The 20,953-nt window shown below is 37.3% G+C and overlaps 1 protein-coding gene across 1 annotated transcript; it reads left to right on the forward strand.

The window, feature by feature from the left end:
• Positions 1–845: 845 nt before the first annotated feature.
• On the forward strand, positions 846–17,779 carry LOC306761410 (voltage-gated potassium channel subunit beta-3; the record flags this gene model as incomplete). Its single annotated transcript, XM_079247553.1, has 14 exons — positions 846–1,162; positions 11,134–11,177; positions 11,259–11,296; positions 11,533–11,612; positions 11,819–11,863; positions 12,156–12,200; positions 12,306–12,349; positions 14,987–15,073; positions 15,202–15,287; positions 15,396–15,516; positions 15,605–15,699; positions 15,840–15,960; positions 17,434–17,522; positions 17,690–17,779. The coding sequence occupies 14 exons, from the start codon at positions 846–848 to the stop codon at positions 17,777–17,779; spliced, it is 1,302 nt and encodes a 433-aa protein (XP_079103679.1).
• Positions 17,780–20,953: the final 3,174 nt, after the last annotated feature.

Here is a 20,953-nt window from a genome sequence, read left to right on the forward strand (position 1 = left end):
TGAATTGGGTGCTGATTTCCCTCTCTTGCATCAAATTTGATGCTGCGTGAAGCTGCTGGGCGACGATGCATCGGTGGGGTTTGAATGGATGAATTTGCATCATATCAAGTCTCTGCATCTTGGTCGGACTATCCTCAAACGCAATGTAAATTTGAGAAAGTCGGATTCTTTTTTTTTTTTTTGTTTTGCTTTAAAGAAATAGACAGAAATGCCTTGTTTCGACGCGAGGTGTGAGGATGCCTGTGGTTGTGATTATATCTTTGCTGCTGCGGCACACTCCGGAGCTCCTCAGCTCAATACAGACTCAACTTGCATCAACTGAAGAGAAAACAGCAAGCTGGCAAGTGCTGTACCACCAACATAAGCCATACCAGCCTGTGCATGTATGTGGGGAAAGGCTGAGCAATTGAAGCTCTCAAGGGAGGCATCTATGACTCTGAGGCTGCTGGGCTTCCCGAGAACTGCCACATCCCCAAATTCGTCTGAGGACTGCTGAGAGCTTACAAGCCTCCTGATGATTCTTGGAGGGCAGCCCTGATGCATCTTGTGAGTGTGAAAACTCTAAGAGCCTTTTGCCAGTTTTGTATCGCCAGACAGGAGACGGAACAGACGGTAACTCTGTGTGTGTCATGTTAGAGGCTGGACTCTTGCCTGCTCCCACTAACTCTCAGCCAACATCTCTGACCTGCCCTGTCTGAGCCTTTTGTATGAGCATCTCTGAGTTGCCACAACAGCACAACGGGGAAACCGTGTCCAGCAGCACTGGTAGTTTGTAGACATTTCTGTTTGTGCGACTTCCCTTCGTCTTTGACTCAGAAGAAGACCCAGCAGAGAGCACCGTCAGGATGCAGGTGTCTTTTGCATGCACTGAGCACAACCTGAAGAGTCGCAGCGAGGACCGACTCTGTGGCCTTCGCACTGCTCCACCTCCTGGAGGAAGCAGTGGAGGAGTTGGGGGAAGTAGTGGGGGAGGAGGTGGCGGTGGTGGCAGTGGAGGAGGTGGTGGAGGCAGTGGAGGAGGAGGTAGTGGACAAGGGAATAATGGCAACTACACATCACAAGGCTCTGTCAAGACCAGGGAAGGCCCCGGGTCTCGTCAGACTCAACAGGGCCATGCACACATGAAAGAGGCCATTGGGCGCTACACCAGTATGAAGTACAGGTGAGTATGACTAGCAGGAGGAGGAGAAGATGAGGAGCTTGAGGGTCATTTTCATCAGTGGCATTTGACTCAGATGGGTTTGATTATTGCATCCTTTTAAACTCTGCATGATCCTCTTGTTGCAGATGATCTCAATGAGCATTAGTGGGAATACGTCTAACAGAAATAGTCTGGCAGGTTGTAAAATCAGGCCCCCTGTTATGACAACACTCCAACAGCTGGACCCTGTCATTTATATTTCTGTCAGTCTATTTTAGGGTTACTTTGGGGTGAAAAGTCACCAATGTGCCTCCTATGACCTGTACACATTGTCTACATACCCATGTGATGGACAAAAAAAAGCCTCAGAGAGAGTGCACATGTAGCAGTAATATCTTAGACATAAAAATGTGACATTAATTCCTAAAAATGCTAATGCTGATGCATGTAAAAACATAATCCATACAAAACAGTCATAATGTTATCAGGCTATAACAGACAGTACACATAAAGGAGCATTTGCCATAGACTTCATATAGATTTGGTCCTGGCCTTTTGCTCCTCAGCACAGATTAATAAAAAGCCTACCTCCAATAACAGCTTTCTGAAAATCACCTCAGGACATCCAGCTTTAAAAGCATTTCATTTTTATAAAACAGAGCTTCAGACACGCATATGCACAGAAGAACCGTCGTCGCACAAACCAGGTCTGAGTCATGAAGTAGGATAGAAAATCAGCCCAGATAAACAGCAAGAAAAGACTTGTTTGTGTTAGATTCACTTCAGCTTGATGGATTAGAGCTTCAGCCTGACAAGAGCAGCAGTTCATACAGCTTTGATGCACAGAGGGGTTCTTAAAGCAGTGGAAAGTGCTGCATGTTTATATGAATGTGCATATAAAAACAGAGCATGCACTTTGATATGGTAGAGAACAGCCTCCTACCATATATATATATATATATATATATATATATATATATATATATATATATATATATCCTATAGTTAGACTGCAAAATTCAATAACTAGGAGGGGTTTTAATGACCTGTTTTCCTGGTAATCAGGTTGATTGAAAGCCCACTATTTCCTTCAGGCTATTTTGCTCTCATTTAATTGGATGCTCAAAAAGGGAATGAGCTTTGGGACAAAACTAGGATATCTCCACTTAAATTGCTTCCTTTCGAGGTTGTGATGTAGTTGCATTATTCTGTTGGTGCTGCTGTCTCTAGAAAAGTGCCACTAATAGAGAGTGCAGCAGCACAATAAGTCTATACAGCATATGGCCAGCTAGTGTTGCCATTGGCAACTCCCCAGGCATTGCCTTTAGTTTTCATCTTATTCTCTAATCAGGCAGCACTGCTGTTGCTTATCAGTCCTCCCTGTGACTGAATACGCTTGAAGCTCCAGCATCCGGGTGTAGTCCGTATGAGGCGGTGCGTTGGTTGCATTTCATCCTGCTCGAATGATTATGCTGGTCTGCGCAAACCTGTTTGCATGCTGCTTGACTGATACAATGCCTTTCAGTCTGTGTAAAAGGTTTCTTAACATGACACTGATTGAAGCCAAATGAATGCCATGGGAGAGCAGGAGTGAACAGTCGGGAGTGAATTTGATCTAATCCCAGTTTCCAGATGGTACCAATCTTTGCCATTATTGGCCCTGTTTGACTACATCTTTTCTAACCCCCTTCTAGCTCATTAACCTCAGTACTCATCACTCACTGGCAGGTGACAGACGCCACTTATAACTCTCATGAATCCCTGCAGTGTTTTATTTAAGTTTATAACTAAATTTATTTATAATGCTACACTGTTGCTTTTTGCAGCATTGTGTATGTATATGTGTGTGTGTGTGTGTGTGTGTGTGTGTGTGTATTTGCTAAATATTAAATAGACTGTGAAATCCATCAAGTTCAGTATGTGACACAATAAATGTAATTGTAATTTACAAGTATTCGTCAAAAACATGGAAACTGAGTAAAAATACATTCATGCATCATACTGAATAATAAAAACAAAATATTCCCACAGAAAATACAAAACAATTGATTTTTAGAGTTTTATTTGTACAGAGCTGAATTAGTTTTATTTAACAAACAAACCAGCCACTAAGGTTTAACACTGAAATGCCTTTTAGAGTTTTGTTAAATCTCTTGTTTGACAATGTTGTAAAAATGCCATGCATGTATTTGCCACAGCGCCTTTCTGATTTCTCACAGATGTTGGGAAGTTAATGGCCACAAGGCAAATTGTGTCAGTGGCAGGCAGCTGGATGCCATAATGCTAATGCAGAGTGAGAGGTGGAGCATGTAAGTGGGCAAGCATCCAGCACAATGACATGTGAAAAATGATTTAAACATCACTTTTGTGCTGTGTCTGAATCTGTCTGGTCTGACTTTAGCAGCATACTAGTTCTATGCAGAGAACGTTGGTCTAAGTTTGTCAAAAGAATGAATGAACATCTTTGGAAGTGCATTTATTAGCAACAAAGTACAAAGGCTGGACGTGAACCTATAACAGGCAGGCTGGCAATTTAGCTTAGCAGGTTGGCTGGTTGCCTGGCAACCCCAAAGTTACTTGTTATGAAGGAAGTGACTGCATTTTGCAAAATCACTCTTCAGGTTTTGAATTATGCTGGACAGTATTTTAAAAAGTGAGTTTCCAAGTTCTTCTGCAAGTTCTTGATACTGAGCTACTTGAACAAAAAAAGTTCAAACTCAGGAAAAAAAAGATGTCTTCCTTTAAAGATGCAGTATGTAAGAATGACTGACATCTAGTGGTAAAGATGGATTGTTAAATTATTTCAAACAAAAAGCAAAGTTGAGAATGGATGGTGGCTGTCAGTGGCCAAAATTCTTTCAGACATGAACATGTTTCCATCTGTTAGTGGATTCCTCAGTGGCCAGAGGTGAAGTGATGACTGTACAATGCAGGTAACTACTTACATACACGTGCACTGTCATCACCTTAAATGCTGTAAAATGATACATTTTAAGGCTTTACTTATCCCCATCAGAGCTGGTTCTGCAGTTTTAAATCTCTGAAGCATCTCGCTTTTCAGACAGTGCTGTTGGTTGCCACACCCGTAATTCCCTCTCCATCAGTGATCGAGTCTCTATAAACTCATCTGTAAAATAGCTTATTTTGTAATTTTTGTCACAGAAGCTACAAAATTCATCATCTAGCTCACCCACATCTTTTCTTACCAGCAGATGACACTGCCTGCCTTGTCTCAGTTATGCCAAGTACTGGCAGAATTACCAGCTTGACTCTCACTGACAAAATAGAATGATTAATTTTACATTGTGCACAAAGTCTTCGTTTCTTTATGCTTAAAAATGTAATGGTTTTTATGGAAATGAAATGGAAACGTAGCATGTTTGACAACGCATTTTCAAATCTACTAAAATGCTATTCTGTGCTGCAACATTATGGAAAATTTGATGATCTTACTTCCATTTCTGCAATCCCATATATGGATAATTAAATGGAATAACAGATTGCAGCAACATGCCAGTGTCCCTGTTGTCAGTAGTTTATTGTGATTCTAACATTAAAATCTGTATAGGGCTTCAACACTCTTAATCCTTGCTGCTCCTGCTTTTCCTCAAGCAAAGCCTCGGCAGAGACGAGCAAAGCAGAAATGTCCATTGAAAGGTTATTTGCATGAGGATTTGAAGTGTTCTGACATTTAACTATGCACAGACCTGCTGTTGTCCAACAGCATGCTTGAAAAGTGAGTTCTGAAGCATGTAACCTCAGCAGCTGATATAGAAATGTTTATGCTGTAGGCATTCAGTTTTTGCAGATACATTGTTATTGTTAGGCTTTCAGGGTCACTGATTTGCCTGTTACAGTAAATTATAATATTACCCGTTTTTTTTTTGATGTCACAAAAATGTTGTGCCTCACATGATTACTCGTACAATTATTAGCAAACAGATTGTTCCTATGTGTATAAACCCAAACAGTATCCATTTGTCATGAATCCCAAACTGTAAAAAAGATGCATTTCACAGAATGGAGTCATCATTATTAATTAAGTTATAATTAAGTCATTTGGCCTCATGTTGTTCTGATGATTAATAATCATGGGAAACAAATGCTTTGTGCAGCACAGAGGAGAACAACAGAGCAGTTGCAGCACACTTGCCCTTCAGCTCTCCTCTCTTGCTGGATTTTTGTTGCTGAGTTTCCAGTCGGATGAACAGATTAGTGACTCACTATGAGGCCCAACAAGTCTTGAGCAAAGTCACACAGTATCTTAACTTGCTTCATTTCAGCCTGGCTCGCAACCAAAATACATTCAAACTATGAGACGTTTTCCATTTCTAATACAAGTTAAATTTTATGTTCCTTTGTTCCTAAAAAAATCCAGTTTCATATATCATGAAACTGAACAATATTCTTATTACTTCTTCCCCTGCATGTTGAAGAGATTTAAAAGCTTTTATACTTCAAAAACTAAATGAAGTGGAGAGCTTTATGAGAAACTTAATAATCTCTTCCAAATGTGATGTAACCGCTGGGTCACTGTTGTTTGATGAGACATGGATTAGTCAATAATAGACTGCAGACAGCAGCAGCTGTTCTGAAATGCAAGCATCATCACCAGACTGTCCGTATCCTATCCACAAAATATTCTTTTCAAGCCTAATTAGTCAAATGTAACACATTTGGTCCTCTGGCAAAGGCAAAGTCAAAGTCATCATCAGTTATTATTTAAGAACAAATTGGAAAGATCTACAAAATATGGAAAATAGAACAAATATATAGTTTTTTTTTATTTTTTGTTTTTAAATAGCACACAAAGTATGTCATTTTAAGCAACTCCAGGGAGCATTTAGAGTCTCAATGTTACCACACATGTAGCTGTTTAAGAGTAGCAGACAGTGTCAAAGTTAAGTCAGTGTTTTCATATGCATAATTCATTCCCAAGTATTTTAGATGTTTTGAAAGATTGAAAGTCAAGTTAAAGGGAAAGCAAAATGTGTGATGACATCTTACTTTAATCTGTTTATATGAATTGAGCTGTCATTTATGAGGCAGTAAATAAAGGTGCTGATACTGAAGATATTAACATATTTGTCCATCTTTCAGATATAAAACAACTGTGCAGAGCAGTGAGCTTGTCAAAGAATGAATTTCCTCAGTAATTGTTGCATTTTTTGTTTTTTAACTCATTCATTCATTCATTCACTATCCAAACCTCTTAATCCAATGAAGGGTCGCAGGGAAGCTGGAGCCCATCCCAGCAGTCTTTGAGCAAAAGGCGAAAGGCACCATGGACAGTTCGCCAATCCATCACAGAGACAAACAACCACTCACACTCTATGAGGCAATTTAGAGTAACCAATTAACCTAACATGCATGTCTTTGGATGGTGGGAGGAAGCCGGAGTACCCGGAGAGATCCCACACATACACGGGGAGTACATGCAAACTCCACACAGAAAGGCCACTGTCCAAACCTCCCCTCAGCCGAAGGCCTCCTTGCTGTGAGACCACCGTACTGACCACTATGCCACCATGCTGCCCATTTTTTAACTCAATACGACCTTTCCCATGCACTTCTTTATTCTTACAAGTACAACTGCTGTCGACTTAAAGTGCTCCACATAATCAGGAAAAAGACAATGAATTAAACTGCACTGAAAGCAAAGCAAACTCTAATACATGATTAAAATCTAAGGAATGAAATATCTCTTAAAATGAGCGACAGTTGGTTTCATAAGTTTCCATCAACAGCAAGAAGTCTGACAAAAGGTATAACATGTACAAAAATGCTGTGAAGATTATAATGTCTACTGCCAAGAATTAGTCAATATTTTAACATTAACTAGAACTCTTTGAGCCCTGTGCTTATCTTCAGGCTTTTGCTCAAAAATTGTATACTCATAATGATATGACTATATGTCTGAAACCACAACGTCTATTTAAGTATATTTCACATCAGATTAAAGGAAACACAGATTTGTTTAGATATGTAAATACTGGGTCAGAGTTAATGAAGAAGGTTCATTACAGAAATAAAAAAAAAAACCAACACATAAAAACCTACTTTCAGGACGAATATGAATATCGTGAAATGATGCAACTGTATTTTTAAACCTCCATCAAATCATAGATCAATTCGTCAGGATTATCTTCGCAAAGGCCAACAATGAAGTGAAGAAGAACAAATTTAGAGCTGTTTCAGTTGAAAGCAAGGCCTCCAAAATGACCACTTAGCACAGTTTGACATCATCTGTTCTTCATTACAAATACTCTTATAAAAGAATAATAAATAGAATAGTGATAAAGTTTGTAGCATCCAAGGATGTTGTGTCTCTGTGTGAGCTAATCTGTGGGAAAGTTTGTGATTGTGGTCTTTTTAGTCCTCCATTTGCTCGACTTCCAGCATGGATATTTCATAATTTAGACAAACCTACTTTTCTCACAGTTTTTCTATCTTAGACATAAAAGTGACCCTATAACACAAAAAGTATGCTGTTTAGCCAAGTGCATGGGAAAAAAAGATAAAGTTAGATTTCAAACATTGGCTCTCACCCCTCAGACCTACACAACCAAGCTCTGTAATAAAACATTCCACTTAAACTAATAGCAATCCTTTCTGATTATTTGGTTACCAGTCCCTAATATGGCTCTGATGCCACTTCCCAGTAAAAATAAGTTTTCATCGGAAATAAATAGCTCTATCGTGGGCAAAAATGAGAAATCATGATGTGAGAAAATCTGTTTGTTTTTATCTGGGCAAACAGACTCCTAAGGTCCAGAAATAGTAGATTGTTTTATTAAAAGACAATGAGTGTCCACCATCTTCCCACAGTTCCACAGTTTTTGTGCAGAGAAAATGTGTTTATTAGCACACACACACTGACGCGGGTGTTATTAATATCTAGGTGTGCTTCCCTCTAGAGAAGAGCCCGTTCTGTGTGTGTGTGTGTGTGTGTGTGTGTGTGTGTGTGTGTGGCATTTTATGACAACTGCATAAAAAAAAAAAAAAACTCCATCATCTGCACATAACCATCTGTATTCACTGTCTTCCTTATGTCTCGGGTGAAAACTAACTGTAAATGTCAGCACAGGTTAAACTGCTGACTACACCATGACTGCGCACCTGTGCACCTCCTCTCTCTCTCCCCTATTAATAATGTATAGATGGAACTGCCGACTCCCTATAATCATCTTGTTTGAAGATCATGATTTATGGCAAGAGAAAAAAAATAGACAAGAAAACACAGGGAGCCCTGCTTACAGAGGCTACAGAGAAGCATCTGTGGTTCTGTGTGCCTTGCTCATAAGTGCATTCATGCATGTCCGTATGCAGATCTGTGCCTGTGTTCGAGTGTAATACCCATCAAGCGTGAATATTCACGTGAAAGCATCTCACATTAAAGATTTTGCCCTTTTTTTTTTTTTTTTTTTTTTTTTTTTGCCCAACGTCAGATGAAATATGGGCCAATTGTCTGCATATGTGTATGTCAGTGTGCACGCAAGAGATAGTGGGAACGACTGTCATAAGGGAGAAAGTGAGAGGAAAGAGTGAGCATGTGTCTCTCCAGACTCTCAGATAGTAATTTAGCAGACTGCAGCACTGCAGAGAGCGGTGGAGTTGAGTGCAGGGAGGGGGCGGCCAGTTGTCACACACAGAAACAATGACATCCTCCACTGCCCAGAACAAATAATGAAAAAAAGAAACCACAACTAAAAACATTTTATTGGACACAACAATAACTGGATTTATCCAATAATGCGTGCAAGGTTTTCTTTTGCTCCAGGCATGATGCATTAATTCACAGTGTTAAGCAATCATGTTAATATGAACGAGTCACGCACTCATATTCCAATTTTGAAAAGCGTAAGCACATTAAAACGGAAAGGCAGGCACTTGTGTAAGAGCTGTGGATTCTCCTGGATGCTTGACATTTTCCTTATGCTGACTCATGCTTAGTTGTTTTGTTTTTGTTGTTTTTGCCAATAGCCTTTCTGTCTATTATTGTAGTACAGTTTGAAAATAAAAATATGGGAAGAAGCAGAGACGGAGGTGGAAGACAAAGGGTTTACTAATGTAATTAATTTACATGTTTTCTCAGCTAATCAACAGGCTGCTCATGTATATTTCTGAAGATGCAACACACTTCTATTAAGATTGTCTCTATTAGGAATTCTCTTTGTGGTACATCTTCTTTATGTCTTCTTGGTGCACAGATTCAGTTAAGTTTCAGGGAATTATTTGGTGTTGCTGACATTGGTCCAACCTTATCAAGTGTGGTTTGACAAGAGAATTTCCTTTTAACTTTCCTAAGCTTAAACTGAAGCAAAAAAAAACAAAAAAACAAAAACAAACACACAATGGAAAAGATGTCACTCAATATGTCACTAAAGAAGAACAAAACCAAAAAAAAGAATAAATAAAAGATTTGAAAGAAGCGTATAAAGGACAGTCTGTGAGAATTGTTCAAAGTAACTGTCATGGTTATAGAACAGGCTGAGCTGTCATTGGCTGATGAACCTGAGCCAGATTATCATACAAGGAATCAACAACACAAAATCCCCACAAACACATTTCTCTCTTTATTTATCATCCCTGAACTCTGACCCGTGTGCTATTTTGACAGGGTTTTCATGTAAAGACACAGCCCATATGTGTTTGACACCCACATGCAGCACACACAGGAGCACTGATGCCTCCACACAGCACACACAGCGGGGACACAAATGCTTACATATGCAAGAATCTAAAAATAGCATCAGGTTCAGCTTTAAAAATAGACTTGGAAAATAAAAGCAGCACTCATTTGACTGTGTCTAAATGCTTTGACAGTCTGTCTGTCTGCATTTGGCTGTTTGTGTTGGACACAGAGAGGCAGGCAGAGAAGGGAGAGGCACTGGAGATGAAAAGACAGCGAGCAATGAGTTGCACTGCAATTCTGCTGCCCCTCCAGCTGGCTCCCAGGCTAATTAGAATGGGGGAGAGCACACATAGAGCAGGAGGAAGAGGAGAGAATAAAGCCCAACGTCATTTTCAGATATGGTCAGAGATGCAGCTCTCTGTTTCTCCCTGCCACCCCTTCAAATTCAGCTGTCTGGATAATCAGATGTGGCACGTTGGGTAATGGATTCCTCTTTCGCTTATGGCACGTTTTGGGCCGTTTACTGTACAGACCAAAGAAGGTTTTGTCATGACTCTGACTGAGCTGAGCTCTGTTCCCTTCAGTTGTTTGACTGACCGACTATAATACATAAAACTATTAACACATGATGGATAAAAGCTCAGTTATGCAGAAATAATTAGACACAAGGACTTATCTGTCCCCAAGGTAGTAAAGACTTTCCATTTGAAGCTGCAGTGGAGGAAGAGTTCACATGCACAAAGAAGACACGATGAGAAGTTTAAATGTCACATCACACTTGGTTTCTGTTGCATGCCACCTGTTTGAAGACCATATTTGTTTTATTTGCAGATACTCAGTAAACATGTAACAAATTTTGATTGAATATCAAAATCTGACCTTTTTTTCTATATTTATTGAGATAAAAAAAACTGTAAAAGTCCCCCTACTTAGTGTCCATAAGCAGCAGATAAGTACTGATTTCAATGGTGTAAACAAACAGTGGTGTTTATTAGCAATTAACAATAACTTCTCTCCATGTTAACATCTGCCCTACGATGCACTTTATAGGCCAGATGATAATTAAAACTAGCTCTGAAACACACAATGAAAGAAATATTTAATATAGTAGCTGTAAACTTTGTTAGAAACTTAAATGTCAATTTAAAGAGTAGATAAGATAATGTGGCTCCAATTAATTTCAGTTGCTTTCTGAGCAAGTTGTTGCTTCAGTCAGCATCATTTTGCTTTTATTTCTCATCCTATCACTGCACATCTTTATTCTTTTATGTAAAGATGAGAGAACGTAACTCAAAGGGAAGCTTCAGAGCTTTATGCCTTCAGTTTCTGATGTTTTTGGGGTTTTTCTCCTCTGCAGGAACCTGGGAAAGTCAGGTCTACGAGTGTCTTGTCTTGGGTTAGGTGAGTTGGTTTGTATGCTTGGAAAAATTCTGTTTCAAACCCCTCAAACTAAACAAGATGTCTGCCTTTTGTCTTGTCCAGGCACATGGGTGACATTTGGGTCACAGATCTCAGATGAGGTGAGAACTCTGTTGTGCTTATAAGATTCCTCAGCATCTTCACTCATGCTGCTTCTGCAAAACAGTCTGCTCTTGTACCTCCAATTATTAAAAGGTTTTAAAATTTGACAGACTTCAATTGTGGAAATATTGTTTTTATTCCTTTATCCTGCATGTTGCCCGTCACAAGCAACGTCCCTGTACTTAGAATTCCTCCACTGTCGCCATCTCTCAATCTCAGTTTTCTGTTCCCTCAGATAGCTGAAAACCTGATGACCATAGCTTATGAGAATGGAGTGAACCTGTTTGACACAGCAGAGGTGTACGCTTCTGGAAGGTCAGGCTTTCTTCTACCAAGCTTTTATAAAAGCTTCTCGTCTTTTAAAGCAGTATTTCTTTTATACTGTCTCTTCTGGCAAGTTAACATCTCATAAAAATGTGCTTAGGTTTTTAGTAGATTGTTTCCAAAGTCATTTAATATTGTCAGGCATTAATCTCAAATAGCAGCAACTTATCACAATTAATGATGTATTTTCTTCACAGAGCGGAAATTACTCTAGGGAACATTATCAAGAAGAAAGGATGGAGGTATTCTTTGATTTTTTTTTAATTGAATGACAGGCATGTGAAAAGCTCTCCAACTGTATTAGACCATAAATGCTTTTTTCACCCCTTTTTTCACCAAGTAATCTCTATTAATCCGTCTTTTAAATGCACTGTCCTTCTGCTTTATCTTACCTGTCTCAAGAGGAACTTTATTTTTTTGAAAGAATAATGTAAAGCTTTGGCTTTATGAAAACCATAAAAGGATAAGAATGTCATTATATACAAATAAATTTCCTGATCATATTTCATCATAGTCACATTGTGTCTTTGCCAGGCGCTCAAGTTTTGTCATCACTACAAAAATCTATTGGGGCGGCCAGTAAGTAAAACATGAAACAACCACAGTTTTACCTTTTAAAAACTCCCTTTTTACTTTTGGAATTTAAATAGAATATCACTAATGTGTATTTTCATCACTCAACAGAGCAGAGACTGAGAGAGGACTCTCCAGAAAACACATTATTGAAGGTAGAGCAAGTCATTTACACCTTAAATTTAAGAATGGTTAACCACAAATGAACAAAGAAGTTAAGATTTTGGCTTGTATCTATTTAGTTTGCTTTCACAAACATTAGGCTGCAAAAAGAACCATAAAATATCTTAACATTATTCAACCAAAAAGGGTTGAAGCTATCAGCATAAAATGCCTATCCTTCTCACCCATGTGCAAATGTACACTAATTATCTCCTACACTAGGAGATGTTTCTGTTCAAGATAACTCAAAAAGTCATGTGTGTACATATACATATATATATATATATATATATATATATATATATATATATATATATATATATATATATATATATATATATATATATATATATATATATATATATATATATACATATATATATATATATATATGTACGTCTTATATAAGAAGGAAAAATAGCATGTCAAAACAATTGTTTTCCAGCTACTTAATCAGCCCTTGCTTCCAAAAATAATCTTTGTGTAAGGTCACCTTAGTCTGTTCTTGTATTAGTAAGGCCATGAAGTAACCATTTACCATGCAATTGACTAAGCTGTTTGTCACAGTCACAATGCTTTTAGGTCACTACACAATAAGTGAACTACGTGTAGCACTCAAGACTTGACAGGGCTTTGCCCTTCACACTGCATTTTGCTTCATTCTATGTCTAAATCTAACAATAAATACTGACCCTTAAAGCTATTTTTTCTTTTTCACAAGCATACTTTGTTGAGCATTATTACCAGTACCCTGGGAATCTGTTAGGGCTGTTCCAAATCCTATTTTTGGAGCTTCAGAGCTTTTGTGTTAAGTTTCAATGCCTGTTCAAAGCTTTTGGAATCTATCTACAAAAAAAATTGACAATAGATGTTACGTTTATACTGGCATGAATTTATACTTTTGGCATTAAGGCCAAATTGTTCATACAAGCTGTGTGATCTTACCCAGCCTTTTCTATTCTAAAGTAATTTTGCAACCTGCTATAAGCAGACTGTTCATTATTCTCCTTCTCTTGAATGTGTTTCTTTTGTGAAATAAAATTGCAATTTATAAACTTGTTAGGCATTATCACACCACTGACAGTTTAATGAAAGCAATGTTACACCAAAACGTCCTTAGTTCAAGATTTTATTTCATTAATATTATTTTTAGTACATATAGTTTTGTTAGTAAATTGCATTTATGATTGGGAGATATTTGTAAATATTTACAGGCTACATCTTAATGCAAAAAAGAAAAAAAAGCAAACGAATACCACTGATCAAGGTATTAATTACCATGGCCTGAGCCACAGTTTGAATGCTGTGTGGCTTATTGTTAGTTATGTTTAGATATATTTAGTTTTTAGTTATATTTGGTTATATTTGATTTATACGTTTTTAGTCCGATTTTTCAACTAATCTGATTTGTAATGCAATACAAACTATAAAATGTGGTGCTTTTAAATAAAATTACATTTTATTTATAAATTTATTTAAAGTTAAAAAAAAAGGTGCTTTGTGTAAATACATTTTTTAAATAAAGTCTTTACACAACCAAGTATAAAACCTAACAATTTTTAAAACCTAAAACTAAATCATAGTCTCACTCTTTCTAAAATGCACACACACACACACACACAAAATATGTATGCACCAAAACTGCCACCACCACCTCAACCACAACCACCTACTGTTTATCAATAGCATGAAGTATTCCCATAAGAAAAACAATGGAGTTAAAAATATTGAACAATAAGACTAAATAAAAAAACAACAGATATAAGATACCTATACTGTGAGTAAATGAGTTAATAAAAACAATGTACTTATGAGGGAAATGAATCAATAAAAACAGAAAGCCACATGAATAAGTGGTTATTAAAATAAATGGAAAAGAAGGCATGTTTTCATTTAGGCTAAATTACAGTTTAGATGTTAGGTAGTCATCTTGTTGGTGCACCAGTTTGCTTCAGACTGAAATATCTTGATTCTGCTAGTCAACACACTGAGATGGTATATTCTAAAAACCTTTTGTGCAAAGCTTTTTATTTAGTGTCATCCTGAATTTTTAATTGAGTGGTAAATTAATTGATAGATTATGTCTATTGAAGTGATATGATTTTGTTCAAACATTAATTTCTGTAAAAAGATAAATAGTTTTTTAACTTTAGGCTTTCAGTATCATTCACTTAAAATATACCCTCTGAGTTTTGTAATACATTTATTTTTTATGTATGTTTATTTGTTTGCAAATGACAGAAGATATGAGGGGAAATTCCACCTGCTAAGCATTAGCAAATTAGCATTTCATGCAGTCAAACTGATATGTTAGCATGTTAGCATATTTAGGTTGTCATTGTGGAATGTTAGCTCCAGCATAAAGCATATTCTTTTAAGTAAGACTGTCTGTGTAATGATAGATTGTTGTTCCACATCAGAGCCAGGCATTTTAAAAATTCATTTAAAAACCTAGTTTTATTTGAACTCAGATTCAGTTCTTGACACTGCCTTTGTGTTCAGGTATTTGTTTATAACCATTTTGTGTTTTTCTTTCTTGTTGTTTTTAAATTATACAGCATTTTGATCAATGTCTTTTGTTTTAAACACGCTTATAAATAAACTTCAATTGACTTGATTGTTCATCACAGGTTTACGAGGATCTTTATCAAGACTCCAGCTAGATTACGTGGATATAGTGTTTGCTAACAGAAATGACGTTAACAGCCCGATGGAAGGTCAGTTTCAGATGTTTTTAATAATTTTTTGCCCTTTTCTCATCTGCACTCATTCTCATCACAGTAAATGTTCTAATATTTTTTTTTAAATGATGCTGTACAATAAACTGTATTTTGTGATTTTGCAGAGATTGTTCGGGCCATGACGTTTGTAATAAACCAGGGTATGGCCATGTACTGGGGGACCTCACGCTGGAGTGCCATGGAGATTATGGTAAATACAGAGCTTCCTCTTTAACAATTATTAAACTTTAAAAGTATCAGCTTTTCACAAAAATTCTGATCTGTAACCATGGCTTTTTGTTTCTCTGTTTGGCATCAGGAGGCATATTCAGTTGCACGCCAGTTCAATCTGATACCACCTGTGTGTGAGCAGGCAGAGTATCACTATTTCCAGAGGGATAAAGTTGAAGTGCAACTTCCAGAACTTTACCACAAGATCGGTCAGACATCCACAACCCTGTCATTTTTTCCCCTCAGTTGTTTTCCATGGAAAGTTAATTAAGTTTTAACGTTTCTTTTCTCTCTCAGGTGTGGGAGCAATGACCTGGTCTCCACTTGCTTGTGGATTAATCACAGGGAAGTACAGTGATGGTGTGCCAGAGTGCTCCAGAGCAGCAATGAAGGTCAGTTTGATTTAAGTGACACTCTTCAGGGATTTCTGCCACTCTAAATCAGTCAAAAAATCAGTGTAGCTTTAAATTTCACAGATATTAAAACATTAAATCAGTATGAAATCAATGATTTTCCTCCATTTTGGTTGTAGGGATACCAGTGGCTGAAGGAGCGAGTGAACAGTGAGGAGGGCCGCAGGCAGCTCGCTAAAATCAAGGAGCTCCATCTACTGGCAGACAGACTGGGATGCACTGCTGCACAGTTAGCCATTGGTACGGCTCACTTTACGTATAACCATTGTGCATTCAACTTGCAGATTTTGTTCATAAATGTACTTGTGTTACTGCCCAAGTTAAAATTCATTGATCTGCAAGAATCACTCTGGCTGCACATGCTGGTGCAGAGTGCAAGTATTGATTGTGTGATTATAGGAAATTTCAGCAAATTATTATCTTGTGGGTAAAAAAAATGCTTCCTATAAACCTGTTGCTTAGAAGTACTTTTCTCATAAATATACCTCACCAATATTGCTTACTTGTTAAAGTGTAGCCACTTTAGCTTGCCTGTCTACCATAAAATGTATAGATGTGGGATCAATGTAGTTTGGCCAACAGGAAATGATGCACCTTCCATCTAAAAAAAAAAAAAAAAAAAGGCCTTTAAAAAAACGATTTGGCTTAAAAGTTGTTAAAGACAGAATGTGATTATTTACAAATGAGTAAATAATCAAAAACAGATTTTCAATCTGTTTTTGATTGAAAATGCCAAAAGTTACAACAGATATAATGTCATGTTTATCAGACTGGTGACTATAAATGTATAAGTGAAACAAGTAAGCAAGGCCTTTCTTTTTGAAGACAGTCTGGATGACAGCAGGTTTTGCTTCAAAACTTGTATCAATAAGCCATTTAGCATTGCTGGTGCCTTCACAGATTACCATGTTACCCATGAGGGGTATGATTAATTGATGTAAACCCCATACTATCACAGATGCTGCCTTTTGATTTAAGCGCTGATAAGAAACTAACTGGTTCCTTTCTTTTTTTTTTTTTTTTTTTACTGGAGCATGCAGTGTTTGTGATTTTCTAAGCAGATTAAAGTTTTTGTGTCTGACCACTGGACTGTTTTTCACATTGTTCTGGAGGCCTTGCTTGGATTTCTCAAATGAGCTCCAGTCCAGCAGAAATTCCTTTTCTTTTTTTTTTATTGTTGTTTGTGTTTTGTTGCAAGTTTGAGGTTGTATTTCTATGTGCAGAAGAGATCGATGTTGACTAACTGATTTTTGGAAGTGCTTTTTTTATCCATGCAGTGTGGTGTGGAAAACACTGTAGTCTGTTGTTAATGTGGCTCTGCCCGAGGCCTTGAACGTCACATCCATTCAATGCATGTTGTTTTGAACTCCATTTTCCCTGAATCTTGTGATGATGAAACTGTAGATGATTCAATTCCCTAATTCTCTTCATTGTTATATAAAGAATTACTACTTATTCAATTACTCCTCAATCTTACTTTTTAGCCTGCCTTTCTGGGATGCTCTTTTTATAACCAGCTATCTCATTGGCCTGTTACAGATTAACCTGATTAGCTGTGAGATAGTCCATTTTTTCAAGATTTTTTCTTTTCATTTTGCTTTTTATACTCTTTCCAGTTTTGCATAATGGATATAACAAATGTCTAACATAAGTAAAGGAACTTGCAGAACCACACTAGGTCTCAGGGCTTCATGGATTTCTCTTTTCTTCCAGCCTGGTGTCTCCGCAGTGAGGGAGTCAGCTCAGTACTTCTGGGTGTTTCTAACGCGGACCAGCTCATTGAGAACCTCGGTGCCCTCCGGGTAAAATCTTGTTCCTTTTTTCTCCCATGTCCTTATTTTATTGTGACAAGCTGAGGCACAGTTGTTTAAACCAGAAAATATGTTTCATTCTGTGCAAAAGAAAATGACAACCGACACGCACAAAAAGATCCCATTTTTAAACTGACTGCCATCATCTTTCATTTTAGATTTTATCCCAAATGACCCCTCAAACCATTACTGAGATCGATGCCCTGCTGGGAAATAAGCCACACGCGAAGAAAGAGTCACGTGCTTGAAGATGCAAATCAGAGTGCCAGATGATGTTTCATGAAGAAGAAGAAGACATCGGGAAACATCGCTTTTTTGCTCTGCTGTATACTCAACTTGCATGTTCTCAGCAACATTATGCTTCCAGTATGTGCGCATTTCCATTTTGCGCAGTACGTTGTCTCATGTATAAAAAAAATTAAGAGAGAAAAACCTCTCAAACTGTAAAAGAAAAAAAGCCGACCACATATTGCTCACTGTTGATTGTTAAAAGACTTAATCCTGCCTACATAGAGGGAGGCTGAAACTGGTCGGAGTGACAGGTCTCTGCCATTAACAGAAACCAAGAGAGGTTTAAAAACATTCAGCTGCTGTCAAAGCAGATTGGACTGTTGTTAATCAAATGTTCTGAAGCGGGGAAAAAAACCCACCTCTGTGCTATAATGCAACTTTACTGCGTGAATGGTGCTTTCACTGGACATGAGCCTCCTCCCCTTGCAGCTGCTTGTTATTCTGTATGATGTTTAGTAACTAGCAGCCAAGAGCCAAAGGTTTGTACTCATGTGTCTAGGCTAACATTTCCCATAACGTGCATGTGACTGGTATGCCACTCTCACTGCTTTACAGGGTTGGGAACAATGGATTACTTGTAATCATAATGTTGATCTTTCTGTTGCAGCCAGTCAGGCATCACATGGTTGTAGAGAAAACTGGCTTAAATCAGCAGATATGCTAAAATGATAATCGATTCTAGCACAAATTCTTTTCACTAATGTTAAATAAATTATTAGAATAATACTTCAGTCATGGCTGAGACTTTTTAAACTGGCTTTCCCAACCCTGCTGCTTTCCCAGCAGTCTTTTTGCCTCCTCTGTTTGTAAACTGTGCGCATGTCCCTTTAAGAGAGAATAGCCCTAACGGGGTGTAAATGTGGCATGGCTTTTATGGCTTATGTAGATTTGCAGTGCCCTTGTAAGCCTTTTTTTTTTTTTTTTTTTTTTTACTTTAATTAGTCTGGCAGTTTGATCCAGCACTTGTGCAGCTGGGTCTTTGTTTTAAAGACACTCGGTAGTCTCCAGACACAGCTGTGTCCATCTTGCATATGATGTCTGTATTGTCCTAAGTTGTATAGGAAGATGTTGATAACATCTTATAATGACACTGTTCTAATGAAGATTGTCACTCTTCTCGAAGAGGACATTTGAGACAGTTTGAGGTACATGAGGGAAGGTCGTTTGTCATCTGACACAAACATTTGGACACACTGTGGTTATAAAAAGTGGTTTTCAAATCATAGGAAATAAATGATAAGTCTGAGTTTATTAAATGTGAGAAAAAGGTCACCTGGGTAAAGAATTAGCAAATGTATTTTCCTCTTTTTTTGTTGAAATTTAAAAAATATAGCTTCTCTGCTCATTTCTCTGGGAGTACTCTCTGTATCATGCATTCCCTTGTTTCTTATACACAAACAATTCATTTTATACTGTCACTTCATGTCCTTTTTCTTTAGCTTTGTTGATTTATTACTTTATAATGTGAAGAAGAGGATTTCGCCTTTGCGGTTCCCTGTGAAAACTGCATGGTATTTTTAAATACACAAAAGTGTTGTAGCTGACATGAGTTACATTGTGCTGTCAATAGGATTTCCTGTTTGGAAGTGACACAAGATAAAAGTTGAACTCGTGGTTCATGAAAGTTTTCCCGAAGTAGCTAATAAGGCATCACTCTGTGATAACGTACAATTAAACAGTCACTTCTAGTGTACATACTTCAAACATTGACATTGTAAATTTGCTTGCATAGCTTATGTTTTACTGTCTCGTAACAACAAGAACCAAAAACGAGACAACTCATACTGAATGTATCGTTTCTGTTATGAAAAAAAATCATTTTCAGGGACAAAGCACAGAAAAAATTCCAACAATTGTTCCTTGAGATTTCTCACAAAATTTTGCAACAGTCAAGCAAATATTTACATAGTGATTTGGAGGAGACAGTCAACAGAGGCTTGATGGACACACACATATTTGTTAACATTTAAGATAAAAATTGTGCACTTTATATTTTGAACTTAAAAACCTGGAATAGGCAAATCATTCCTGTTACACTGAACCTTACTGTTAGGCAACCATCCATGTTAATATTCAGAACAAAGTGTTTATATATTTAAGTATGACTTATTAATTTATAAGTTGCATATATTCACCCTAACTAATATGTAGGAGCTGTAGGGTTAGAACTGTGATGTCTCCAATGCACACTTCAGACATCAATAAAGCTTTTGTGAAGACCATCACTTAAATGATTAAATAGCCACCTTAACTGGTAATACTTTAAATGCTTTACACAACATTTTTATGGAGAGAGTGAGAAAAACTAACCCCAGAAATTCTTTCAACTAAAGCTTATACTCACTTGTCAACAGTCACTGAAAAATAGCACTGCTTTGTAAACACGGCCGCTCACAATGTTCATAACTTGTGCTAACAGACTACCAGATAAAATTCTGAGAACAATGCGTTCTTTTGGAGCTTATCAAGTTTGGTTGCTTCATTTATTCTCTCACTCAGGCTGAAGTTTTTGTACTGCTTCAGAAATCCTTGTTGTCGACTTTAAGCAAAGGGAGCAGCAAGAATAGAAGATTAAAGAATGAGGAAATAGCATCTTGATTGTCAAGATATGTCTCCTGTTTTCATAAAACGAAAGAGCTGAAATATGGATTACTTTTGTCTAAAAGAGGAATAACTCATATTTTTTATTTAGATTTGAACTCAACTGTAAGTTCTGTTTCCTGTATTTTTCAAACATAACCTCATACCAAGAAAAGAAAAAAAAAAAAAAAAGAAAGAAAGGAAAACTACCACAGACTTTCACTTAAGCAGCCCTGATCATAAAATGTTGGGACACAATGTTCTGCATGGATAAAAACTGGAACAATTTCTCATAATTTGTTAATCAGTTTAAAACAACCTTTATTAAAAATAACTCAACAACAATCAAAGTTGAAACATAAAAAAAGGATTTTGAAAAATACACGCTCATTATGAATCATGTTTGTAAATCTGCTGCATGACTTCCTCTTTTAAAAACAATATGTGTTTGGTAAGAGAGCAGCAATTCAGTTTAGCACCCAACACTTTATGACTGAACCATGTTGGATGCGCAACATGTCATTAGGCTTTGTCTTGCTGAAGGGAGGTCT

This window comes from Telmatherina bonti, assembly GCF_933228915.1.
Source record: "Telmatherina bonti genome assembly, chromosome: 10".
Taxonomy (NCBI): Eukaryota; Metazoa; Chordata; class Actinopteri; order Atheriniformes; family Telmatherinidae; genus Telmatherina; species Telmatherina bonti.